At 55.2% G+C, this 26743-nt stretch overlaps 1 protein-coding gene across 3 annotated transcripts; it reads left to right on the top strand.

Moving 5' to 3' along the window:
- The first annotated feature begins 1100 nt into the window (after positions 1-1100).
- LOC119099899 (glutaminase kidney isoform, mitochondrial) lies at positions 1101-22467 on the top strand. 3 transcript variants are annotated; one of them, XM_037222995.1, is made up of 13 exons: positions 1101-1157; positions 4807-4883; positions 5862-5961; positions 6284-6429; positions 6587-6716; positions 7268-7276; positions 10377-10504; positions 11179-11416; positions 16461-16619; positions 17553-17729; positions 18727-18858; positions 19367-19521; positions 20020-22467. In XM_037222995.1, the coding sequence occupies exons 3-13, from the start codon at positions 5890-5892 to the stop codon at positions 20369-20371; spliced, it is 1698 nt and encodes a 565-aa protein (XP_037078890.1). In that variant the 5' UTR covers positions 1101-1157; positions 4807-4883; positions 5862-5889; the 3' UTR covers positions 20372-22467. The 3 variants fall into 3 exon arrangements, with proteins under 3 accessions (XP_037078890.1, XP_037078888.1, XP_037078889.1); XM_037222993.1 differs by lacking the exon at positions 1101-1157 and having other exon boundaries at positions 4168-4883; XM_037222994.1 differs by lacking the exons at positions 1101-1157; positions 7268-7276 and having other exon boundaries at positions 4168-4883.
- Positions 22468-26743: the final 4276 nt, after the last annotated feature.

The raw sequence follows: 26743 nt of genomic DNA, 5'->3' as shown, positions 1-26743 counted from the left end.
AAACAACGAACATTCAAGACTTGGGTCATGAGAGATTCAAGATTCATGACAACGATACAGTTTCACGCGTTAGCCAATAGCCACCAATTCTTGCCTTTTCGTGATGCATCCACTGCCCCAACTGCGGCCCCTTTTATTGCTATCCGCGTGCATTGGTGTCGCTGCTGTCTACGAAGCTTCGTTGCCATACCCAACCAGACTTTGACTGCCGCGCAAGATCAAGGCGCTCTGCCGACTCCGTGTAATGTGATTTTTTGACTGCTGCAATCTGTCGTTGCTTCCATTTGGTCCCCATGATAGTCAAATGCCCTAGAGATTGCTAAAAAATGTACGGATCTTTGTCGCACGGCATCGGGCAAGCATTTAGTCACCACGTCAGGGAGCATCCTGTTTGGTTTCACTTTGGGACATGGGAGGAAGCAAGTGAAATAAAAGGAGAATATTCCTTCCTTCCCAGCACTGAGAATATGTCGCCAACTTCGGCAGGAAGACATTTATGGAGCATTGAGACATCACGCCTTTTTCCAGACGGTTTCTCCGAGATATCAAACTCCCACGCCTTCCGGTCGTTCTGCTGACCGCCACTGCACCGCCCGTCCCCGCGTGGCGATCCAGGGTCGACGTCACCATGACGTCACTGGACACACCCACCGTCTGAGGTGGCATCGACCCGCGCGGCACGGCGCCCACGCGCAGCCCTGACGCAGCCGGCAGACGGTGGGCACCGCGCGGCGCGGCCGGCTGCGGACTGACGCGGCGCTCCCGACGCGAGCTCGGCTATTTCGGCCTCGGGCGATCGCGTCACGCGACCGACTGCGCGGCACGGTGAGACTCGCGGCGGCCAGTGTTCGCCGGCCGACCGGGAGTGCACCACTTCCGACCGTCCGCTGCGCCGTCGGCGGTGACGCGACGCGCGTGCCCGACGAGACGCGAGTCAGTGGCACTTCACCATGCTGCAGCGCTCGCACGCCGTCCTCCGCGTGCTGCGACAGCACCGTGCGCTGTCGCCGGCCGGCGCCGGGCCACGCCGGCTGCCCGCCAGCGCGCCCGGCACGCCGAGCCGAGCGGCCGGCGGTGCGGCCCACCCTCCGCCGCCACCGCCGCCGCTGCCTCCACTCCGCCACGCCAGGAGGTGCCACAGTCTCTCAGACGTCAATGTAAGTCGCCGTAGAGGACGCTCCTCTGCCTCTTCCCTCATGTGTCGCCAGCATTCATTCGGTTTGTTCTCATGTGGTTTTTTCGCATCCGTTATTTCTCCTAGATGGCGTGTGCGGTCACATAAAATCGGGCATAGAAGTGTTAGCCGCGTTACATAGATAATAGTGTACTGGAATGGTAACATTACTGATGAAGGCCTCTCTTCCGTTCCATACTTGACGTGCAGCTTGTCTTTTTCAGCCATGTTTCGCACTCATCGATCTAACGCTTGACAGAAAGTGCTTCTGATTTGATACCGTTCGTTGGTGGCGTTCACCATCATTTGCAGTGTTTAATCTCCAAATGGTGAGATTCGACCGTAAGTCGCTGAGCGTTCTTCTGATCTACATATCATCACAGGCATATTCAACTACACTTAATTGCTGGGTGTCACTGGTACCTGCAAAAGCCCACGCGTTTGCTCAAAGATCCCGTTCTCATCGTCCCGCGCTCATTATTATTGGGTGCGATAGTGACATGCATAGTTAAATGCTGAGTGCGTAAGTCAGGTGAATCCGGGAGATTCTCTGAAAGGACGGGATTAATCGGAAGATTTTACTTGTCGATATTGACTACATATAAGGGCGTCTCTTTGAAAGCTTCCTAAGAAAAGCTTCTGACCGTTAACTTTTAGGGAAATTTCTGCCAGAAATTCCTGAAAGATGCGCGCAGAAATCTGACCAATCTTATCAGTGGCAATCCAACTTGCTGGGGAGCTTCCAGAATGTTTTGAAGTGCAAAGCGATGAACATTTACGATGCAGCTTTTTAGCGCGTGCGTAAAAATGCAATGGTAGAAACCCTGTGAGCTGCTAATTCGGGGATTGTGTTATAAACTAGCTGTGAACGGCCAGTTTGTTGACCAAACGAATGAAGGGAGGCTGACAGATGTGCTGGGAATTGAATTTTTCGGCATGAAAGATGCATATTGTTACATTTTCCGGGATCGGATGAGGCAAGCATTTGTTAAACAATGTTGTAACTGCTTGTTGGCATCGACTCTTGAAAAACGCGTTTCTATCAGGGGGGCAGCCAAGCAGGTGGGGAAGCCTGCCTTTTTCCTTTTTTAGCATAGATGGCTTCTGATGAAAAGTAAAAAGTTGCCGCAATGCATTCTAACTCGATTTTGTCTCCTTCCATCCCTTCCCCAAGAAAACATTTGCTACGCCCGTGGATATTACATTGCAATGTCGATTACATAAATTACGAAATAAATTCCAATAGCCTTGATTGTCACCTGTCCCATTCGAAAACCCCCGCTTGGCTTAGAACGTGCTGACGCTACGTCGCAAGTTGTGCGGTGGGCGATTCGGTTTAATGTCCGTTGTGACGGGAGGGGGGGGGGGGGGGAGTGGCGAAGAACTTACCTAGCCTTATGGGAGGATCATTTGGCAAAATTTCGACAAATGGAGGCAAACCGCCCTTACATGGTGCGTTTAGTGTTGCGTGTTTGGGTACCGTCGTCTTATTCTAGTTATACGAGAACAAACAAATGTGTGTCAGACTCCAGATCACCCCAGGGCGTGGCAGATATTCGAGGGATTTCGTCTGCACCCGCGCCTCGCTATCGGTGCTGGTGTCGGTGCGGCCGCCGCCCTCCCGGGCCGGAGGCGTCACCCATCCCGTCTGGCGGGGCGGCCGGCGCCGCGCTGCGCGGTCAGGCCGGTGCCGGGCGTGGCGGCCGGCCGGTCCGGCCGTGTCTGCGCCACAGCTGCGCGGCTCCCCGGCCGTCCGGGCTCACTTGGCGCCGGCCACCGGTGGCGCGCACCGGCTGACAGGGAGATAACTGCCGCAGTGACAGGCGGAGATCGGTCACCAGACCTGAACTGGGGGCACTGGGGACTGCCGAACAGGGCGTCGCATCGCTTGTGGATCGTTTTTTTATAACTGACATACTTTTATCACAGAAAAAGGCGTGAGCACGGAAGAAGTGCATGGTTTGTCGTTGCTCGTTTGCCGCAAGTAATTGCTCTTGTTTCCTTATCGGTGTTCTTCGGTCTTAATCGACCCGTACTCGCAATTAAGTCATGCGTCAAACGTATGGTTTTAACATCATGCGATCGGTGAGTCCCTATATAGATATCTCCTGTCACCGCCCGGCCGAGCCGCAGAACGTTCTGCGTGGGATTGCGCAATATCAGAAGCAAGGAGGTCGCCGGCAAGCGAATCGTATCGTCGTGATAGCGATAAAGAAGCATTGCATGCACTGGACTAGGTAAACTTGTAATTCGATTACAAAAGTTCCCAGCATTGCGTCATTAACTGCCACGGCGGTCTCCGCGGGAGGGTGAATTACCGCAGATGGGAACACTGTCTAGCCATTGAAACCACCGGTCGTGCTGATGGGTTTGTGTCTGGGTGGTAATGTACTTTTTAGGCTGCACCCATCGCGCCTCACGCTCCATCGGATAGGGCAAACGTGATAGGCAATGATCACACTTGACCACTGATGCGGCAACATAGAATCCGGGGCTATTGAACATAGGCTGAAACTCTGGTAAACAAGCGTGCATGCGACCGGGAAATTCGTTCCGCGGTGATGCACCACACAGTTCTATGAAGCTCTCTGTGCAGTTAAATCCTGGAAATATGCCACATGATGTAAATGTAAGTAATAGGACGCGAAACGTGATGCTGTGGAATGCACTTGGCAAACATGTAAGAAGTGCCCTGTGTCAGACTCATTTCTCATTTGTACTCGCAGTAATTCCTGGTACATTGTGATGATGACTGATGAAATAGCATCGTAACCGTATCACCCGAAGTCTTTTGGCGCCTGGTCATTAATGTCATGGCACTGGGTCGAGTCAGCAGTAAAACCACATGTTCGTAGCCGTCAGGTGTTTAGGCTATATGACGTCGCCTGCCTCTCACTCTAGCAGGAACGGCGGGGCAGACGGGGTAGGAGGCGGGGCGGGGCGGGGCGAGGTTGGGCGGGGTGGGGCGGGGTTGGGCGGCGCAGCGCGGCGCGGAGAGGCGAGGCGAGGCGAGGCGGAAACAAAATGTTCGTATTTGACCTTACGTATGTTTAACCACAAGGCACCTGCACATGCAGCCAAAGTTGATCATAATTCATATAGTGGCCGAATCGGGCGTGGAAGAACGCTGTTTGATAACCAAGCCATAGTAAAGGGCTCAGAATGCCTCCACCTTTGCCGGCCCTCATTGTCGTACCACCTTCCACAGCACAAGACTGACCTCTTTGCTGATTCCAGACCTAATGTATTACACAAAAACTCAAAGTTCTCTGTTCGCGATCTACGGTTGTTGCTTAGGTCGCCTCGCGGTGTCGTGCGGTCGACTTCTCCGGTCGGGTGAAGCGATGTGGTTAGAACTACGTTTTTGTTAAGTACGTGACTTTACATGCCCGTGGGTTAAGTTGATATCAGTCAAAAGATACCGCCATCTGCCTCCAGGGAAAAGTGTAACGTCGTCTGTGGTCCTTCCGGGGTTTCCATGGCGTTGACGTCAGTGGATACACTTGCGACCTGCGTGGGAGGACCAGCGTCCTCCTCTTACAATGCGGTGTGGGGGCGGGACTCAGCAACATCCTCCCGTTCCTCGTGACCGACCAACCGCCTGTATTGATTTGACGTTGGTTTCGTTTCAGGATAAGCCCCAGGGCTCGTGGAAGAACCAAGTATTCGCCCCCGCCGACGAGATTGACGATGAAATCATCAACAAAAGGTAGCTAAATAAACGTTAGGTGCAAAGTACCAAACGTTTGTATTCGTGTTGGTGATTGGTGTTAGCTGCTGGGTTAACACCGCACGAAAACGGACTTAAACAGATGTAAGCAGTTTTGTATGTGAGCTCGCTTTTCCGGTGTGGTTTCGTAACTGATGTTAGTAATGCATAAACTGCTGGCTGCCTTGCTATGTGTCCTTCTCGATGCCAGTACCCAAAGCTGTCCGCACCAGAGGTGTCACTTTCTAAAATAGGTCGCGGAGGGAAGCTGAGCCAGTACAGTTTAAGTCTCTCCCTAGTCATTGTTTCTCCCCGGATTTCAGTCACCTTGATGAGCACTCCTGATGTCAAAATTAATTTTGGTCACTTCCGAAATCGTTTTAATGCTGAGGACTGACTTCCTTTCTGAAGCTTCTATGATAGTGATGATGATGGTATATGATGATGATATTGAAAGTGACACATTTAGGTATCTAGCGTGCCAGCAGTCCAGACACTCGCATTTAAAGGCCCCCAGTATACCCTGTTTCGCTCATATGCGTTGGGAGGGGGCTCAGAAGGGCATTGAGTGGACTCAAATAAACATTTCGGCCTCAGCCGCCACCCCATCCAACCCGTAAGCATGCAGTGACACCCACAGTCCACACCGTCGTGTTTTTTCATGCGTAACACACGATGTGGCACGCGTCGCTCGGGCTGCGCGTTTGCTTACAACCGGCCGCATATGACGGCAGGTGCATACGGGGGCGCGCAACTGCCCATTATTTGGTATTCATATTACATAACTAATTGCATGTCGTGCTGGGTTCCTTTCGATGCACTGACAGATATCGCGGTATGCCTTTACTGCCCCATATCGCTGTCCTGATCGCCGTGGTAATGGCTGCTGCTGGCCATCAACGAGTAGGCGGGCGAGTGATGCACGGACGGGGCGGTCACCTCGTTGGTTGTGGTGACGCTTGTGTCGACCTGTTCCAGTCCCGCAGAACAGCGCGAGGCCTACGATATGCTGGAGGACAACATATTCTACATGTTCTCTAAGGACGGCAAGACGATTCAGATCGGCAAATTTCTGGCCGTGAGTGTCGTGCTAGAGTAGCAGCATTGTTTTCCATTCTTGCGTGTCTAAATTGACCCTGAAACTATTGAACTGCGCCCAACTGCCCGCTCGCTGACTCATTATCCTAGGGAATGCTCATTAATGAACACACTCCGTGTTTCAAAGCTATAGTCTCTCCGCGCTGGGCACCGGCTGTGTGTTGCTGGAGCGCCGCTGCAGAGAGAGCGCCATCCACATCACAATGCGACCGGCGCGTCGCGCTGCGCCGGCGCCCCCGGCCCGCCGCCCCCCCCCCCCCCCCCCCCCCCCCGGCGGAGGTGTGACTGGCGGCGTGCTGCAGGCCCTGCGGGAGACCGGGCTGCGCAAGAACGACCGCCGCCTGCAGGAGATGAACGACAGCCTGCACAAGGTGTTCCTGGAGCGGGAGAACCTGCCCGACGTGCACAGCCCGGAGAGCCAGGTGCTCGATCTGCCCACGTTCAGACGGTGAGCGGCGCTCTGCGCAGTCCTCTGCGTCTCACCCGGCCGCCTGGTGCGTCCGTGTTGACGGCTGACCCGCCCTGGCCCGTCGTGGTCACGCTCTTGCCGGCTCCGCAGCCCTCGCGGCCGCCGCCCAGCCTGATCGGCGTCCGTTCTGTCGTAGGCTGGTGACGGGCAACATTCACGTGATCTCGCGCGCCATGCGGCAGCGCTTCGTCATCCCCGACTTCACCAACTTCTGCCGCGACGTGGAGGCCATTTACTGGCACTGCAAGACGTCGCCCGGCGGCAAGGTGAGCTGTCGGCCGCGGCCGCCGCCCCGTCGGCCCGACAGTCCCGCTCACCAGCCGCCGCTCCGACAGGCGTCTGGACGTCACGTGTCTCGTGCCACCACACCGCGCCCCACCATGCCATCTGCCTGCGCTCCGATGGTTCCGTGCTTTTGCCTGACCAGTACGCTGTTCTCACCATATGTGGCGCGTCCTTCTCCCATGTCGCTACCACCGCTATTTGAGGGATGTCTTTGGTCAGGGTGTTATATTAGCACTCAACAGCTGTGCACTCTGTAATCTTCCTTATCCGCGGGCAAATGCTCCGCCGTAACGGAAGTCCGTGGTGGCTCTGCACGGCCGCGCACAGGGAGAACGATGGCGCGGTGGCGTGTCGTTTGGCCCCTGTGCTGCGGGGGTATTTTGGACGTGGCGGGGTCGGCCGCGCCCATTGTCCCCTCTTGGACCGACACACATGTGGGTGGGTGTGGGGTTGTTCGGAGAAGGGGCCACGCGGCGCGCGTTCAGTGCGGCGTGGCTGACGTCCCTCTGTGTGCCCCGGCTGCCGGCTGTAGGACGGCGAGGTGAGTGAGTGAGAGCTTCGACGTCCGGTCCGGACGCGTGGCAGATGGATCAGTGGGACTGAGTGTCGGCCCTCTGAGGCGACGCTCGGCACGTGGACCGCGAACGGGGAGCGGTGTCTGGTACCTGCTAGATAACCAGTGGCGGCCAACCGGTGGTTCGTCGGCGCCTTGGTTGCACGCGCGCCAACCGATGCACGTTCTCGCGCGACATCCTGTTTACAGTCTTTAACGTTTTGTTACGTCGTCGACGATATCACCCCATGAAAAACACATCGTCAGCAGAGCTCATTAGCAGTACGATGTGTTTCTGTCATGGCGTTTGTGTTTTGTTTCTATTGTTATAGAGTGCAAGTCTTTTAGTTTGGAATAGGTGTGGCACGAACAGTGAATTGCATGGTCGCAATGCTGGTATTGCTCAGCATTGATGTTTAATTCGGATTAATTACTTACACTTCATTCCATGTCCGGTTATGTCGTATCGTCGTGATGTTGGTGGCTATTGGCCGAATTACCCTTGTACCTATCACAGCCATCAGATAGTTTCCAGTGTTTTCACATGTTTGTTTGTTTGCATGCTTGTCTGAGACCTTGCGACTCACCTTGCCAAGGTATGTGTATGAGCCTGAGCTGACAGAGCAACGACCCATTACGTGTGGCACGAGTGTCGAAGCGCGCTGGCTCCCCAGTCAGTCTGATTCTGGTGGGTCTGTTTTAACGATTGTTGGTGGTGCTGTGCGGGATGACGTTCGGACCGCGTCGCTCTAGAGTCAACCCAATCCAAGTTCGTCTCACACTTGTCCTCAGAGTGTTGAGTCGATCTGCGTCTGCTTAGGCGTCTACGCTGCCTTTGTGAATCACATTGAAACACAGATATGTCCGGGCCAGCTAAGCCCCAGTCCGAGCGAACGTTTCTGATACCGAAAATCTACCGGCTTATTGGGGATTTTCCGTTGGCTCCAGAGGTTCCGCGCCACTACGGAGACGCTTTTAAATGCAGCGCGCATCTGAATCCTCCCTGGCGGGGACTACGGCTACGTCCCTTGAATTACGAAACTCTGGCTGAGAGACGGAGGGATTAACGGTGGTGGGTGCCCTTTGTAGGCCGGGTTGAGCAAGACACTATTTTCGCAAAGTCTCTGACGCGAGCGCAGGCCGAGAATAGTTTCGATGCTACTTCGTTTTGAGGACCCGAGAGACCGGCTGAACGACAGCTCGAGTAGCCGTGTACCCGAGGGGCTGACGCTCCAACGGACGCTGTGCGCTGGGCACCAGAGTACAGTACACTGGTGTGCGATGAGCTGCCGTGACTTAATGAGATGTGGAGCTGCCCCTGTGTGATGTGGTCTGGCGTGATATGGTGCAGTGCTGTCGTGGCCTGACGTGACGTGATGTATTCTGTCTTGACACGACGCGACGTGTCGTCACGTGGCGTGACGTGACGTGACGTGACGTGACGTGACGTGACGTGACGTGACGTGACGTGACGTGGCGTGGTGTGGCGTGGCTTGGCGTGATGCTGCCTCTTAGTCGCAACGTTGGGTTGTGCAAGAAAAGGTAGATTTTTATTATATAAGCATTGGAAGGCTAGATTTCGCGTCATTTTTGATCAGTTCATGTTTTGTTAATCATTGCAGGGCAGACGTCGTCATGAAGACCGTGTTTTCCAAATCAGACACAGAGTTTATCTTAAAAGCAAGCATAAAATCGGTCTGGTAGCCGTGAGTTTACGAGCAGGTATTTAAGCTTTTTCGAAAATAATCCTTCCTTACCCTTCAAAAGTTCTCATCTTTCCGGCAGCTCAGCTGGAGTGTCCGCTTTTGGATTTACCCATACGTGGTGCTGGAGCCGCTTTGGGCACTCTTCATTGACCCCTGACTAGGATGGGCTATAGTGAGTGTCAGCGGCCTAGCTTAAGGTCAGGTGATGTCAGAGGGCAGGATGAACTGTGTCGAGCATTATGGTTCGTCGACCTTCGCCGCAACATTCTGACGCCGACCCGGGATTTCCCAACTGGGTGGCTGGACCAGGGCTCACACAAAAAGCACTGCTTATCGGGGACGCTGATCACAGAAATTCACCTTATTAAAGTATTCGGGTTTGAGGCTTTAAGAGCAATGTGTAATCTACCGCTGACAGGCCGGGGCACACACTTGTTCTCACACAACAGTGAACTGATGCGCGGTATCGCCGTCAGTTATGCCTGTTAGTTTGGCTCCACGCCTGTCGGATAGTCTGGTGATGGGTGAAGCAACGACTGGTAGTCCTGGTCTGATGAGTCGTTCTACCTGCAGCTGCTCGCCGCGCATACCGGCTGTCCGGACCCTGATTTCCGGGCCGTAGGTTGCCCTTCCACCATACGTGATGCACAGGGCAGGCTCTGACGTTGATACAAAGGGCTGGGTAGGCGACCCACCATATTTGCTTAGTCGTCGACGCACTGTGTGGATTATTGAATTACATGAGAACGTTAACTGATGAGACATTAGTATTAGCCTTATTCCTCGGAGAAAAACCAGCAGAATTGAGACATAGTTGGGTTGATATTTCGGCAATATGCCTGTATCGAAACGGTGTTTCGACAAAGGCATGTTATTTCGAGGCTTCAAAGGCTTTAAAGGCTTTATCGAAACAGTGTCTCGATAAAGGCGTGTTGCCGAAATATCAACCCAACTATGTCTCCATTCTCCTGGTTTTTCTCCGAGGAATAAGGTCAATACTACTGCCTTATCTATGTGAATAATGTCCCTCGCCAATGCACTGAATAACTTACGTAACTGTGAATGTGAATTATATCCTTCTTAGCATACGTGATTAGAGAATTATATCCCCCAGCAAACTCTTTTCCCGATCTCATGCGTCGACGCCCCTTGACTCCGCTATGTGTACTGGCGTGTCCCGCCGTGTTATGCTATGCCGTGCCGTGCCGTGCCGTGCCGTGCCGTGCCGTGCCGTGCCGTGCCGTGCCGTGCCATGCCGTGCCATGCCGTGCCGTGCCGTGCCGTGTCGTGTCGTGTCGTGTCGTGCCGTGCCGTGTCGTGCTGTTCCATGCCGTACCGTGCCGTGCCGTGCCGGCCCCTGACCGCGTGCCGCCCGCCACCAGGTGGCCTCCTACATCCCGCAGCTGGCCCGCGTCGAGCCCAACTACTGGGGCGTGTCCGTGTGCACGGTGGACGGCCAGCGCTACTGCATCGGGGACGTGGCCGTGCCCTTCACCGTCCAGTCCATCAGGTGGGGCGCCGCCCTCTCTGGCCGCCGCTGTCGCACGTAGTGCCTGCCACTGGCCGCTGCCTGCGGCAAATTGATGGCGTCCCCGCTGCCGACCCGAGCCCGTGTGGCGCTGTGTGGCCCAGTCGGTTGGGTGGGTTACTGTCAGTTTCAGGTGTCAGTTTTGTCAGTTCTGGGTGGGTTATTGTCAGTTTCAGGAACAGTCGCCTACAGCTATACGGGCTGCTGTCACCTGCGCGGGGGCTCGCTGTCCAGTTCATTCTATGCCTGGGGCTCTGCCAAAGCCGCGAACAAGCTGTTGTCATTTGTGCAGTGTGCGGTTACTCACACAGACCATCGTGCTCCAGTGCAGTTGGTGATTTATTGCCGTTGTACTCACTGCCCTCTGCACCTTGTTTGTGGTTGACTGACATGGCCATGGATCTTCACGCATTAGTAAGTGCGCAATAAATATTTCAGCATTGCCCATTTTGGGGCTTTGTCAGTGCTGGCCGCTAAGCCGTCCAGCTACGTGGCTTCTGTTCCTCGTCGGGCTTGACAGCTGCCGAACATAACCCCAGCAACACGGTGTTCCGGCGGCGCCGCTGCGCGAGCCGTGGCGCTCGTTGATGCTGGTCAGCGCGCCGCCCGCCACCCCAGCGCCACTGACCCCGCTGCCGCGTCGTCTGTGCCGTCAGCAAGCCGCTGACGTACGGTCTGGTGCTGGACGAGCTGGGCCAGGAGCTGGTGCACCAGTACGTCGGCCAGGAGCCCAGCGGTCGCATGTTCAACGAGCTGGTGCTCGACCACAACAAGAAGCCGCACAACCCCATGATCAACGCCGGCGCCATCATCGTCTGCTCGCTGTTACAGACGCTGGCCCACAAGGACATGAACCTGGCCGAACGGTTCGACCACGTCAAACAGTACTTCTCGGTGAGTGGGGTGGTCGCCGCGCTGGGACGAGGTGGGGCGGCCGATTTCGGCGCTTGGCGGTGGTGTCGTTCTGTTTTAGTTGTTTGTTTTTGCTGTGCGGAGGCGGCTGCGTATGTGCTATGTGTGTATGCTCACGCGCAGCTTTGTTTGAAAATAATCCGTTTCAGTGTTCAGCTCGAGGATGAACGGTGCTCATGAAAACTGTTCGAATTAACGCGAGGCGGTTTCGTGCTCTGGGAACCTTATTCTCACCGTTGTGGTATTTGCGTCGAAAATAACCGTCTTCGGTGTACCGAGAGGCACTGGTTCAAGTCACCAAGTAGTCATTGGGACATGCTACAAAAGTACGCCACATGTTCGGCAGTGCTCATCGTCGTGGATACCAAGGTGCATGACTACATCCACTCGCGTGGATGTTGCTGAAAAGTCAATCGATTTCGTGATGTACTCCAATGATTGGTGGAAAATATTTCCTCATCCAGTTTACCGCCCGGTATATTTAAAGTCGTGAACCCTCAGAGCGAGTACCGATAAAGACTCGCGTGCCGATGTCAAGTATCACTTCGTGCCCTCCAACATTCCGGTAGCCAAACTGTCAAACGGACCATACTCGACCGCACCTATTAAATGCGCCGTCCATTAGGGCGGACGCCCGAGGATAGGTGTCTCGTAACCGGACAGTCGGCACGGCACGATGCGCCATAAGTCCCAGACGGGCGGCCGTTCGATGCAGGCCGTGGTTGGTTTAGTGGCCACGTGTCCCCCAGATGTCGATCAGTCGGGCGCCTGGCTGGCTGGGTGTCCCGGGTTATTCATGGCATGATTACTCGGTTTATCTAGGCGGTACTCATTGCTCCACGGATCGCATCGATTATTGGCTATCGTGCAATAGGTGCAGTGTTCCCGGCATCCCCATGGCAACATAGCGAACCAAATTGATACTGGTAACGCAGTTACATTTGATGCCACTCCGACGGTGACGAGTACGGTTGCTTGTGGAGATCTTTCACTTCCGGTGGATGTCCGAAGGATCATATGAACCTCACTCTCATGTGATCCCTACATCAAACGTCCATTTTCCACAGAGCATGGCTCCCTGCTGCACCCACCCCACATCCCACAGTACGGGCCATAATCCCTCCCGCGCCCCAGGGTGTGTTTCACCACGTGAGCGGTGGGACGTCCATGTCTTCTGTGTACAGTGTCCACCCCTGAGCGGCGCCGCGTCGCCGGGGTAGTCCGACGCCGGGGTCGTGCTGTCGTGGCAGACCAGCCGCGCTGACCGCTGGTGAGCACCGGCCGGCGGCGGCCGCCGGTGCCGATCGATCGAGGCGCCGCTCACCGGGCGGGGGCCGCCGCGTCGCGCGGGGGGGGCCGGGGCACGGGAGCTGCAGCTGGAGCTGGGAGGCGGGGCACGGGAGCTGGAGCTGGAGCTGGGAGGCGGGGCACGGGAGCTGGAGCTGGGGGGGGGGGGGTGGGTGGGCGCGGGGAACTGGGAGGGCGGGGCACGAGGAGCTGGAGCTGGGGGAGGAGCACGGGAGCTGGAGCTGGGGCTGGGGCTGGGGCTGGGGCTGGGGCTGGGGCTAAAGGCCGGGCACGAGAGCTGGGGAAAGGAGCACGGGAGCTAGAGCTGGAGCTAGAGGCTGGAGCACGAGAAGCTGCAGCTGGAGCTGGAGCTGCAGCTGGAGGGAGGGCCACGGGAGCTGCAGCTGGAGCTGGAGGGCGGGGCACGGGGAGCTGCAGCTGGACGAGGAGGAGGCTGATGTCAACCGGGGCACGGGGAGCTGCGGTGGACTGGTGTTCGTGGCCTGGAGGTAGTGGTGAAAGCCATGGAGTAAACTGATGTTCGTGGAGCTGAACGCTGATAAAAGGACGTGCGCACGGTGCGAGAGATAAGTGAACGGAAATCGGGTTGGATGTCTTAGACAAACGCGATAATGTCATCACCACATTCGGAGCGAGCGATTGGATGTATGTGTTAGCAAGCATACGAGTGGTGTCCAAACTGGTCGTGGAGGTCTGGACGCAAAGCCCGGGTAGGGCAGAAATTATCGGATGTACGGGATATTAACATAAACTAGGCATGTGTATTGTTCTATTGCCATTCATTTCTAGGCTTTCTGGAAAATTCTTACTTCTGGCGCACCCGAATGATGCTTTGAACGTTAGCACTCAATGCAACGCGGAATTCGGTATCTTATATACGGCGAGCATCACAATAAGAAATTAAAAAAGAACGGAACGCTTTTCCTTTAAAAAACGTCACTAACACCAGACTAAACATTTGGCCATCGGGCAACAGCCGACGTGGTTCTGCTGAGCCAGGGAATTATTGAATTAGGGTAAATTATCAGTCAATTTTGTTTTGTATTCGATGCAGGTCAGCATCGCAATGCACGTGTCAAGCGGCTGTGTGAGTTACGGCGGCCCAAACACGGCCCCAGTGCCGCCCACGCCCAGCCATTACCGGCAGCCAGCGCCGCTCCACTGCGATCCTGCACCTCCTGCACTCGTATCTGTCACTCCCTGCTGGCCGATGCTGGGGAGCACAGCCGTGCGGGCCGGGCGCCGTGGCGTGCCGTCCTGTATGCGGTCGAAGCCTTTTGCCTCCCCGTTCTCGGCCGTTGGCGGTCGTGACTGGCGTAAGAGCGAGGCGTGCCGCCCGTTACGCCGCCCCCTGCCCTTGCCCAGCGGCCGGCCGTGCGCTCCGGGGCGACGTGGCTGGGTCAGCGCGGCGCGCCCGTTGGTGGCGGAGTCAGACGAGGGGCGTGGGGCTGTGCTTTCCCGTCACAGGGATCGCGGTGCTTTGTCACGGGATATGGGTAGTGACATGCTAAAGTATTTGGATTATCGGGACACCTGGATCTCGGAAGTTCGTCACTGACCTCGGGATTGAAGAAATGCAAGCATGTATTGTGGTAATCAGAAAGTCGGGAGCACACCTGGTGAAGTTTTGACTGGGAATGGTTTGGTCAAACGTTTATGATCAAAGTACGGTTGTTGGCTGTATTGTGCGCTGGGGGTCAATTACCCCCCCCCCCCCCCGAGTTTTTCCGGAATGGTTTCCGAACGACGCGGCGTAGCCACGCCAAATTTTGCATGGCTGTAGAAAATTGAATAGCAGATCGTGTGCTGTCAAAAATATAGGTGTTCTCGTGAGGTGACTGACCTACGGCAGGTCAAAGTCAGGCCATGGATTCAACGAAGTCAATTTCCAGGAAATCGTTCAATCTGATGCAAGTGTTACGAATGTGTTCAATGCAAGTGTTACGAAGCCATAGATCACTGAGGTGCTTTCTTAGACAACACAACTAGGAGGAACAAATTCTATTGACCTGGAGTCAGGCATGAGGGTCAGACCAAGGCCAAAACCAACCTGCTTCATTATTCTGGGGTCTGTTGTATGGGGCAGTTTCTGGTGCTCATTTCGAATTTATTGATAACGGGAGCCGCATGTACATCTTCCATGGACGTCCTAGAGGTCAAAATAGGTCACTGACCTAAAATGACCCGGGTCGACATTTTGGTTTAGGGAGATGCGGCCTAACGGAATGTTTGTCGCTCATTCAGATGCAAAACTCAAAGCAGTCTTGTATGATTTTGGTCACCGTAACCTTCGAAAGTTTAAACAAGGTCGCTTTTGACTGTGTCTGGCCCTATTTGACCCAAAAGTCATCACCTAGGAACCACAAACTTTGATCCAAGTGAGTTCTCATACAAACCAACACGCCCTGTGAGTTTGGTGTCTCTAGCTGTCTTAGTTTGGGAGATCTCAGGGGGGAGGGGGGCGGGGATCAAACTGACCGCCCACCCGAGTGAAGGGTGTTAGACTGGTCGCCCGGGCGCGTGTTAATTGTAGTCGTATCCACCTGCTATAGATGCAGCGATGCATGGATCAGACTTGGTCGCAACTTCACACCGTCTTGAAAACGCACACGGAATAATTATGCGAACAAACGCCCTCGCGTTGCCGGCGTTGCTGTTTTTTCACAACGGTTTCTGATCTGGCCGCCGTCAGGTGTAAACTGATCCTGAGAAGGACCTGGAGATATGTGACACGTTGCCATGCGTTTGTCACAGCCTGGAAGTTCCCGACAGCTGCGGGTCGCATCAAACCTTCGGCCAGCTGACCGACGCTGTGTACTGTCGATGGTGCACTGCGCTTCACGATCTCGGCACACATCCTTCAGTCTGTACTATCGAGATGGACGCCCAGTGGCGCGCTAGAAGTTCTCTCTATTTGTCTCTAGGACTTCTGTGAAACATTCGTAGCGCGGGCTAATGCCCGCACTTGGCTGTCTGAAGAGGTTTGGAGCTAGTCCCATTAGGGCCACTCCCTTCATCCTTCGCACTTCCCAGCGCGGCTCTCTGTCGACGTTGATTAGCTTGTCCCATGTCAGCTAATGTTCGCTGTCCGACCACACATGTCCTGCAGTGTTGGAGTTTTTTATTTGTAACCGGGAGTCTGCTTTCCTGTGGTGCCGTTGTCTGACTGAGAATGGCCGACCTGTGTTGCCTTCGTGTGGACTTCCACAACATCGGTATTGGGGATGTCGCTTGTGATTGCGGCTCTCTTTTAAGGAGATTTCTATTTTGAGTTTGCTGTCGTATTGTATCGTTTTTGGAGACTTCTAATGCAGCGTTCACGGATGTTCTAAATCTATTTTGTGTCATTGTTCTGCTATGTGGAAGTTATGTAGTCGGAGATTGACTGTGATTATGACAACTTCTTGCTAACTAATCTCGTAAAATCATTTACGGAGGCAATAATCTGAATAATTATTCCACCTGTGCTAAATGATGTCCCAAGCACTCCTCGAAGTCATTTTCAGATTGATCAGCCAGCACTCATTGGCGTATTGCTAAGCGACCCACACACCGTGTTGCCTGACTTAACGTAGGTGGGGCAATATTTCTTTATTTTATTCCGCGGTCTCTGCCAAGTGAAACAAGCTATCATCACCTTTGATCACCAGTCTCCGGTGTGCTTGCTTTAAGATCATACCCACGTCGCCTCCGACACGTGTCCGTTTCTGATTGGCAGCGTCTGGCCGGCGACGAATACGTCGGCTTCAACAATGCCGTGTTCCTGTCGGAGCGCGAGGCAGCCGACCGCAACTACGCCCTCGGCTTCTACATGCGCGAGAACAAGTGCTTTCCAGCCAAGTCCAATCTTCGCGAAGTTATGGACTTCTACTTCCAAGTAGGTGCCTGAGCCCACTGGCCTCCAGTGAAGCGAAATTAATTAAACCGTCGGCCATATCCGAATCAGTGACTTCATTCGGTGAGGCAAGCTATGCCAATGGTGCAACAAAACGCTTCCTCGCCGCGGCGCGCCAGCCGGAGTCGTCACCGCGCCCCCGGTAGCACGAAAGAGTGGACACATCACCCGAACTGACGGCGGCCGGCGGCGCCCCCCGGGGCCGACCTTCACACCCGCCGCGGCCGTCTATTTCCGTCTGCGCGCTGCGGATGGCGGCCTGCACGCCGCGGACGGCACGACCGTGCACGCCCCCCCCCCCCCCCATGGCCGCGTCGCTCGCGTCGTCAGCGGCGCCGGCCGGCTGCCAGCGCGGCGGCGCTGGCGCCGGCACCGGACGGAACGAGCGCCAGGCATGCCGGAGGAGCGCGCGCCACGCGCCGGCGCGCCGGCCGGCCGCGCGGCCTTGCCGCGCGACAGGGAATGGCGCGCCCCATTGAACAGCGCACGGGGGAGGGGAAATGGCGCGTCTCGTGCTGTGAGCACCGGCTTGAGGGCTCCGTGGGTCGTGCCGGTATTGATTTGGTCTGTGAATGCGACTGGACTAGCATGTATGGCAACAGTTACTGCATACGCGGTTTCGGCAGTAACTCATTGTGTTAACGATACCGAACGGGTTGATGGCTTCACCTTGGAGCGTACGTGCAAGGAAATGGATGCAAGAATATGTGACTATTTCGTATACGTTACTGATATCGCGTCCGCGCAGACTGCTTCAGCCCTCCATGCATGCCCTCCACGCATGTCCTGCAGTTTGCATCGATCCTGTGATACGTCCCCATTCTGCCGCTTTTAGTGCCCCACAACAACGTCGAGCGTGCACCTTACCGTGCCGCTACGGTATTTGATGTTCACTGGTTCACCGTGCTGCTCCAGTGCTGCTCGATGGAGACGACGTGCGACGCCATGTCGGTGGTGGCGGCGACGCTGGCCAACGGCGGCATCTGCCCGACCTCTGAGGAGAAGGTCATGTCCACCGACTCGGTGCGCGACGTGCTCAGTCTCATGCACAGCTGCGGCATGTACGACTACAGCGGGCAGTTCGCCTTCAACGTGAGTGCCGTCACCGGCCGGCGGAGGAGCCGTCACTGCTCGGGTCCGGGCCGGCTCCTGGCCAGGGCACGCGCGTGGGCGCGTGCTGATGGGTGAAAGGACAGCGGTGTCTGAGTCCCCGCCCCCCCCCCCCTCCTCAATTTTAATTCGATTAATATTGATCCCATGGCTTTGGCTGCTATGGTGATATACCTTTGGCTGGAAATAAATGATCAAACTGGTTCTCACCTCTCCCTCCCTTCCCAACTTGGGAGGCCTTCCATTGCCTCTGAATCGATGTTTGATCAATACTCCTGCAATACAAAAATGACTACCGTTCCCCTGGATGTGCGCCTCAGCCGTCATTACCGCCCCGGTGGAAGGTACCGTCCGGTTCGGACGGGTCCACGAGCGAAGGTACCGCGGTGGTCCGGACGGGCTCCGGCGGGAGGTACCGCGGTGGTCCGGGCAGGCTCCGGCGGAAGGTACCACTGTGGTCCGGACAGGCTCCGGTGGGAAGCATCGCTGTGGGCGGACGGGCTGAGGGGAGGACAGCGTACCCCGGGGCGTGTCCGGTGGGTTTCGACGGTCTGTTCACAAGTCAGAATGTCACCATGGTGTCTTCCCGTTTTAAACGCGAGTAAGGGTAGCTCGGTGTGCTAAGCTGTAGATGTAAGCGATGGGATGATCCTACGCTTTTTATAAATATGTGGCCGTGTTTTTAAGTGGGTGCCACTACGCTCATGTCTATGTATGTGGTAATTGGCATACTAACACACAGATGAAATATATATTCCCGCCCCCCCCCCCCCCCTCTCCGCACTGCTACATTTTTTCGTCCATGACCTGCCGCTTCCCCGCATGCCTCGAAACGTCGATTAAGTCTCGCTTGTAGCCAACAATACTGTGACTGCGCAAACGCATTGGATATTGTAGCGCAGCCGTCCCCATCTGACATGGCTCTGCATGCCATCGTCCGCCGGGCCTGTGCTGACGTAGTGTCGCCGTCGGCCGCCAGGTGGGTCTGCCGGCCAAGTCGGGCGTCTCCGGTGGTATGATGCTGGTGGTGCCGAACGTCATGGGCATATGCTTGTGGTCGCCGCCGCTCGACATGTACGGCAACTCCGTGCGCGGCATCCAGTTCTGCAGCGTGAGTAGCGCCCGGCGTCGTCCGGTGGGAGCGCGAGAGGCCAGATCGCGACGGGAAGGACGCCGCGTAGCGTCTGGTGTGCCCTGGCTCGCTCTGACTGAAGCCAAGAGATGCGGGCGCTTTACAGGCAGTCAACGACGCCAGTCAGGTGCCATAACGTTTATGTATATATCCACATGACGCGCACTCGCAATGCTAAGGCTTTGATTAATGCACTGTGGTCAGAGCCATAGCATATTTTCAGAAGCCGATGGTATTCGATACCTTAACATGAGAATGCTGAGTATAGCAAAATGCGTGGCTGTTAGGTATTCACATTGTAGCCAGAAAGCTTTTGAATGATCCTACTTCGAAGTAGGATAGATCATCCACAAACCCCGTGGCTCGTAGTCATGTTCACTTAAACCCGGGTCAAAAAAATTCGTCGGCCTAAGAATGACAGATCGTAGTGCGCGGAGAATTTCGAAACATTCGACAGCCATGTTTGAATGTACCCTCTTGCCGATAGGAGCTGGTCAACATGTTCAACTTCCACCGATATGATAACTTAAAGTACAGCACGGACAAGAAGGACCCAAGGCGGCACAAGCACGAAACAAAGGGCATCAACATTGTGAACCTGCTCTTCTCCGCAGCTTCAGGGGACGTTAGCGCCATGAGAAGGTATGGTGGTAGTAGAACTGCAATGTTTTTTTACCAACGTGGCGTGTAGCGAACGGATCTTATTCATTATTAGGAACAGGGCCCTGCCACTAGAATGCATGCTCGCCGTCTGTTTTCCTTCTGTAGCTCTGCGCGTGCACCTAAACGTGCTCGTAAGTGTACACCTAGACTTGCTTCTACCGGATTGGTGTGATAGACAAGCATGGATGGCCATGCCTCGCAACAGACAGAAGAATAGAGTGACGGTGGAGTCACTGTCTTGAGTCAACGCCTGTGTATCGTCGATGTCTGGAATACCTGGCCTCTCATTGTATCGGCCAGTGCGGTCACTACCGTGGACCACCACGCTCAATCTGTTCGGAATGGAAACGCCTCCCTCCGGCGCGTTCGTCGATTAGTAGGTACCTTGCGCCGGCCGGCAGACAAAACTGGTCGTTGGTAGCCGTGTCACCGCTCCTCGTAACCCCACGCGCGCTGACCACGCCCTCGGGCCGACAGGCACAAGCTGTCGGGGATGAACATGTCGGAGCGGGACTACGACGGCCGGACGGCGCTGCACGTGGCGGCGGCCGAGGGCCACCTCGAGTGCGTCGAGTTCCTGCTGCACCACTGCGCTGTGTCGCCGGCCATCCGCGACCGCTGGGGCAACACGCCGCGCGAGGACGCCGTGCGGTTCCAGCACGAGCGCGTGGCCGAGCTGATCGGCCGCTGGGCCAGCCAGCACGCCACCGACGGCGAGGAGCGCGAGCAGCCGGCCGGGCCGGGCGAGCCGACGGCGCCGGCCGGACCGGGCGATCACGACGGGCCGACGGACAGGCCGGCCACTCCCGGCAGAGCCGCCGGCGAGTAGACCGGCGGCGAGCGGGCTGTGACCTTCTCAGGACATGCCGAACACGAGACGGCGGTGGTGAATTGCTCAGCGCATGCCAAACGCCACGGACGGGACACCCCAACAGTGAAGTGTGCAGGGTGCGCCGAACGCACCGAAGTGAGAACTGACCTGACGGAAGATCCCCAGTGGTGAGATGTGTAGAACACACCGGGCGCACGACCCCGGTGGTTTGTCGCTCTGGGCTGGTGCCACCAGGCACAGAGGCGACCAGTGATGAAGCCTCAAACCACAACAGACGTGTCAGACCCACGGCGCCGCGATACCCACGTTCAGTACGTGCATGTCTCGGTGCATCTCAACGCGAAGGATCACTGGCGAAACCCATGACGGATTGCTGATCGGTGACATGCGTGCTCTCCAGTACGTACCAAGCACACGGGGGCACCACCGACGGAGGCCTCGATCGCGTACGGGTAATCCCCCAGAGCACATCAGAAGCAGAGAACGAACATTCGTTAGGCCGCGTCCCTTTGAACAGCGCGACCAAGTCCGGACCGGTATCCAGGGTCAGGGAGACGTGTCCGTTGTCGATGAGCCGCAGTCATCCGACGGGAGATGATCGGCACGGAGAATGCAGACGTCGACTTGCCGGGGGTCACTCGCAACCCTGGCGCCGGGTGACTTGCAGTGGCAAGTTGCGGTGTCTTGTCGCGGATTTCATGTTTTGCATGTAGGGAGCGTACTGTCGGAATACCGTTCTGTGATAGATCAGTGTTAGTTCAGCACGCCGTCTCAGCCGCTCCCTTCAGCTAGTCAGATCTCGGTCTCGCGGTGTCAGTCGTGTGCCGTTCTCCACAGGCGCTCTCCAGGCATGGCTGAGGGGCCCTGTGTCGGCGCGCCCCGTAGGGCTCAGTCTCGGACCGGGACGTCGGGTTGTGCCAATGGTGGCGGTCGATGCGGAGCCGGTCCGTGCCGCTCGCCAGTCCGCACCTCTGTGATTGCTGGCGCGGCTGCGCGGTGCCAGTTCGCCGCCTCATCTCGTCGAATGGTGTGGACCGGCGGCGCCGAGCTGGCGACGCGCCGGGTGGGAGCGCGCGCGGGAGTGTCTGCGTGCGCCAAACGCAGACCTGTGATCGGGCGCGCCGACGTATGAGGTGCAGTTCCCGTTAGCGTGATGCTCGCTTCTGAACATGTCGGCGAGAGCGGGCGACCGTTACGCTCGACTGACGCGTTTTTGTCGCCCGGAAGGTTAGCTGCACTGGCGGGACCGGGCGTCGCGGTACTTGTTCGCGGCGAGTCATGACTCGAGGCGCGTCGGTGACTTCGTAACTGTCTGTTTCTCTTCGTTCTGTGACTGGGATAGCCGAGGCCCGCCGTGGCAAGATCGGCCAGCTGTGAACAACATGCTTCCAGACTGATATGCTTGCGTTCAGTGCGGAGGATGGCGGCGTGCAGTGCTGTGCTCGTCCCGTGAGCTGTGGAGTGAATTCTGGTCGGTGCTGCGGTCTGAAGCACCGCCGCTCGCTGTCCGGCCCGGTGCAGTTGTTTCCTGAAGCACCCTTCCGGTGGCCGTTTGTCGGTGTTTGTGTGTCTGTGTGTGTGCGTGTGTGTGTGTGTGTTTGCGTGCTCGCGCATGATGCCTGGTTCGACGAGATTGTCCCTTACTTCGCTCTGTAGACAATGTTCAGCGCCCTTTTGTCTCCTTTACTAACTGGTGGTGATGCCACTCACCTCCGTTGTACAGAAAAAAACGTGTGGATGGCCAACTACTTTTCATCTGTTCCTCATATTCATGTTGAGACTACGCTTGCCGCATAGTCGTCGTATATGCCGTGATAGTTCAGTGTTGATACTTCCAGTCAACCGATAGGCTCGTATTTCTCTTAGGAACCAATTCTGTCCGGGCTGGGTTTCCACGGCATACCGCGTGTCGTCTCGAGCCTCGTTCTGCCGTAGTCGCTGGCGGTTAGCCAGGGCCCGTGGAGCCGTGTTGTCTGTCCCGCCCTCCCCCGAGGGTGGTGTTGGCCCGTCGCCCGCGCCACGCGGCTCCGATCTGTGAATCATTGTTCTGACGTGCGGTTATAGACTGGAGCAATACACGTAATGTCTTGAACGCTGCATTGTGTTGCCAGTGAGCGGACCAGCCCATGTCCTCGCTCCGCCGCGGCGTGGAGAGGTTACGGGACCGAGCCGTGCAGGACGGGAGGGACGACATGGGCCGGCCGACGCTGCCGGACCAACGCCAGCCGCCAGGGCCGACTTCCGCGGTGGCCACGTGCCTGAAAACATGCCAAAGCCCCGCACACATTGTTGCGTTGAGAGTTCTGAACATACGAGGTCTTAGGCACCAAACCGGTTTTAAACTTTTTGTTAAGACGCTTTTGCATGTAGTTAGAGAAGTTCTGTTACGGAATGTCTCGCAACGCCAGAGCAATGCCAGTGTAAAGGCTTATAGACCCTAGCAGACCCGAGCTTTTTCGAATGGCCCATATTTCCGTGGTGGCTGAGGGAACACTCGTGGCTGAGCGGCGTCGCAGGGCATGTGACCCGCGAGCTCCGTGGGTTCGTGTTGATCCGGCATGAGCTGGATGTAGCTGAATCAAAACCATTCTGCTGAAGGCTGCTGGCATGCCACACCCAATGAAGGTGCGGTGCAGGCTTATTGTGCAGCAGAACGTTACGGAAGCAAGGGTGAAGGTGGCCTACCACTCAAAAGAGGCTGACCGGGACAGAGGAGATCGGCATAAGTCGTTGGAGAAGCATCCGAGATAAATGCAATTATTCAGGAAGTTTGGCTCTCATGTGCCATTGAGGCGTTGAAGCGTGTAAGAGAACGTAGCGTGCATTCGCCTGGCCTCGTCCAAAAACCGACTGGCGCCTGCGAGCGTCGGGTCCTTGCCACCGCCTCAGCGGCCGACCATTGACCCTCGGCGAATCGGGAAAACCCGCGGTCACGTGACGCCCCCGGCACCCAGTCAGATGTAGAGCTCGGAAGACAGCGAGGCTGCCTCCGCGACAGGCCGCCGCCGCCGCCGGGTGCGCGTCTTCGGCCCTAAAAGCACATCGTGGGAGTCGCAGCCGCCGTCCCATGGCTCCGTCGCCGGCTCAGCGGCTCCCACGAGCTCACAGGCGCCCCCTCCCAAAACACGACTAGCTGGTAGCCGGGGCGCACACCCCGCACAATCACACGACGGAGCGTCTACAGGCGGAAGTCGTTGCAGGGTCACGGGAACCCGGGGGAATGCAGATGATCCGAGCTCGATAACATTTTAAGATGTTATCGTTGACCCAATGAGCGTTAACTGAAAAAAAACATCAAAATGGCAATCCGCCACCTTGGGAGATCCTTTCAGTGCCTCCCAGTCGCTCTTTTATCAAAACTCTTGTTAGAAAATGCCCGTCATTCGTCTGCCGGCTGCACTGGTCACGGCCGGTAGGCCATGAACCGGGCGCGGATCTCCAACGACCCGACCTGAGCTGACCTGACTTGGCCTGGCCGACGTGACCTGGCCTGAATCGATACCATCCGATCCGACCCGACCAGACCCTACCAGATGCCATCCGACCCAACCCAATGTAATCCAACCCGACCAGAACCGACCAGATGCCATCCGATCCGACCCAATCTAATCCAACCCGACCAGACCCAACCAGATGCCATCCGTTCCGACCCGATCGCCACCTTGAATGCTTCCAAAGTCATGAAGTTAACACAAAGTTTTCGCTCGATGTTGGGAAGTAGCCGCCTTGCGTTTGGGAGCCTGCACGCACGGGTGCAGACATGATTGGCAATCACAACGAGCGGGGGCGGGGGGGGGGGGCGATACCAGGCCTTGGATCGGCGGGGCTAGGATTTTATTTTCGCTGAGCCCCAGACTTATTCACCGCACCAGCAGGCACTGCGAACAGATTGCAAACGCTACAAACGCTAACAGGCAGGTACAATACCAACATGTCAACGGACTATCAATGATGGTTCGTCCTGGCATTGAAAACGGTTATCTCAGCAACGTGCCGAACACATCAAATTGGGAATCCGTTGACCTTGTCCTTGACTTTCTGCTGTTGGGTGTGACAATCGCTGTCTGTGGTAGTCGAGTAGATGCTAACCCCGTGACAATTTTGTTTATCACCGGATTGTGTGCAGTGTAAACAGCTGCGCTCAATATTAAGGGGCTTTTCCGTATCATGAGCCCCCCCCCCCTTGGTGGCATATTTGTGTCTGTTGCGTCAAAAACCCGTAAGCACCTAGCATAACTAGAAAGTGTTAGGGCCGTCATTGATTTAACCGCCGCCGTGGTAGTAATATTAAGTTGCGTTTCGTTCGTTTACCGCTAGGGGATCGACTGCGGCTTAGAAACCCAACGATCCCTGATCCGTTGACAACGGGCACGCTGCCCACTCAGAATGACGTAATGGGCGCAACAACGATATTTAGGTGTACAGGCTCAAAAGCCAAGTCATAAAACAAGTCAAAAATTTAATTTATGAACGGATTTGAGCTGCTGTATTCAAGGTGCTTAAAGACGGCTAAAACGTTTGGTACCAATATACATATATATATATATATATATATATATATATATATATATATATATATATATATATATATATATATATATATATACGGCTATATGCGGGGAGCAGGGCAGCCTGTGACACCGGTGAGCTGGGTGTGATGGTGAAGTTTCCGAGTCACCGGGGACCCAGTGAACAGAAAAGTGGGTAGATCACTTCTCGAAATGCCAATTTCTTAAACAGTGCAATGATCCATCAGTGAGCGGTGCACGGTGCAATGATCCGTCAGTGAGCGGTGCACGGTGCAATAATCCATCAGTGAGCGGTGCATGGTGCAATGATCCATCAGTGAGCGGTGCACGGTGCAATGATCCACCGGTGCAGTGAGCCATCGGCCAGAAATGAACTAATCATTTAAGACCACAGCCCGTAGCTGCGGGTATGTGATGACTGTTGACACAGATGACTGTCTGAACAGCAGCAAAACAAGAAACCAACGCAATTAATTGTTGGAATCATTACATAGCATGCACGTAACAGTATACGTCTGGCTGCTTGGGGAGCAAACTATGGTTTCACGACCGATGAGGGGCACGACCCCTTTGCTCCCTGGATGCATCCTTGTATATATATATATATATATATATATATATATATATATATATATATATATATATATATATATTTCTTGTGCTCAAGACCACAAAAATAGAAGAGGATATTTAAGCGCGCTATGAGATCTCAGTGGGCCCACCCATCGGATCCACGGGTTTACAGGCTTGTACTGGCTGCTATTTGTCGTTTACCTTCGTAGATTTGAGGCTACGTCCAGGTGTCTGCATAGTCTCTGGCGTTGTGAAAAGGCAGGAAACGGTGGGAGGACACATTTCAATGCCCGCCGCCCTGTCAAGGATGGAGCCGAGCCAGCGGGCGCGGCCATCGAACGCCTCTCGAAAAACGCGCTCTCTACCCGATTGTATCGTGTCTTCGCATGTACATGTCGTGATAATTGAACGCAACATCTAACGGCAGTGAAATTACAATCCAAGGTAAAAAAATCCACAGTTTAACATACCCAATCAACCACTCGCAAGTAACTGCCTAACCATCTAGCGATCATACCGGCCCTTTACACCAGTCCAATGCATCGCACAATACGGCCATTCTAGCTGCAAACTTACTGAATTGCTGCCGCTTAAGTCTAGAATAGTTTGCGTACTTTGGCAAAACTTTTGATAAGTGTCGTTAAAAAAGGCTCCTGCGAGCTTGTAATTTTGTATTTGTCTCTAAGTGAAAGTGTTTGTTTTCATCATTTGTAAAATGTTCTCCTGACTCTGTAGTTATGAAATACTGAATGACTCCCTTTAAAGAATTACCACTTTTGTTGACAGAGTAATCCTAAATTTTTGCATTTAAGTTCATAATTGCCACATCAACATAGCAATGTAACTCCACTGACACGTTGCAATATTTGTGTGCTTACACATCTCTGTTCGTATGCTACTGCTCTCCACCTATATTTTGCAACAGACAGCACAACTTTTGTTTTTTCAGCAAAGTAGCGTGCAAAACTTTCACATCATATTTTTATGCAGGCTTCGCACAACAGCGAAACTCTCAAGACAGATTGTTCAGACAAAGCGCATTCTAAATAAATTACGATGCAGTGCACGACCCATATGAACACTCACCGAATAAATCATCATAAGTGATTAGTAATTCTGAGCATGCCATGCCGTTCTGGCAGTGGGCAGCTGGCTCGCTTTGTTTATCGCTGAGCACTTCCGCAGACCTGTGGCTTACAGACTGCCGTTGTGAACTGTAAGGAGCCCGCTCGGTGTAGACGGTCTGTCGCCAGCGGCGTCGCCCCCC

The sequence above is a fragment of the Pollicipes pollicipes genome, unplaced genomic scaffold (genome assembly GCF_011947565.3).
Source record: "Pollicipes pollicipes isolate AB1234 unplaced genomic scaffold, Ppol_2.1 Scaffold_4881;HRSCAF=5763_pilon_pilon_pilon, whole genome shotgun sequence".
Classification (NCBI taxonomy): domain Eukaryota; kingdom Metazoa; phylum Arthropoda; class Thecostraca; order Pollicipedomorpha; family Pollicipedidae; genus Pollicipes; species Pollicipes pollicipes.
The sequence above is the reverse complement of the archived record's forward strand: the minus strand, read 5'-3'. Positions and strand labels throughout refer to the sequence as shown.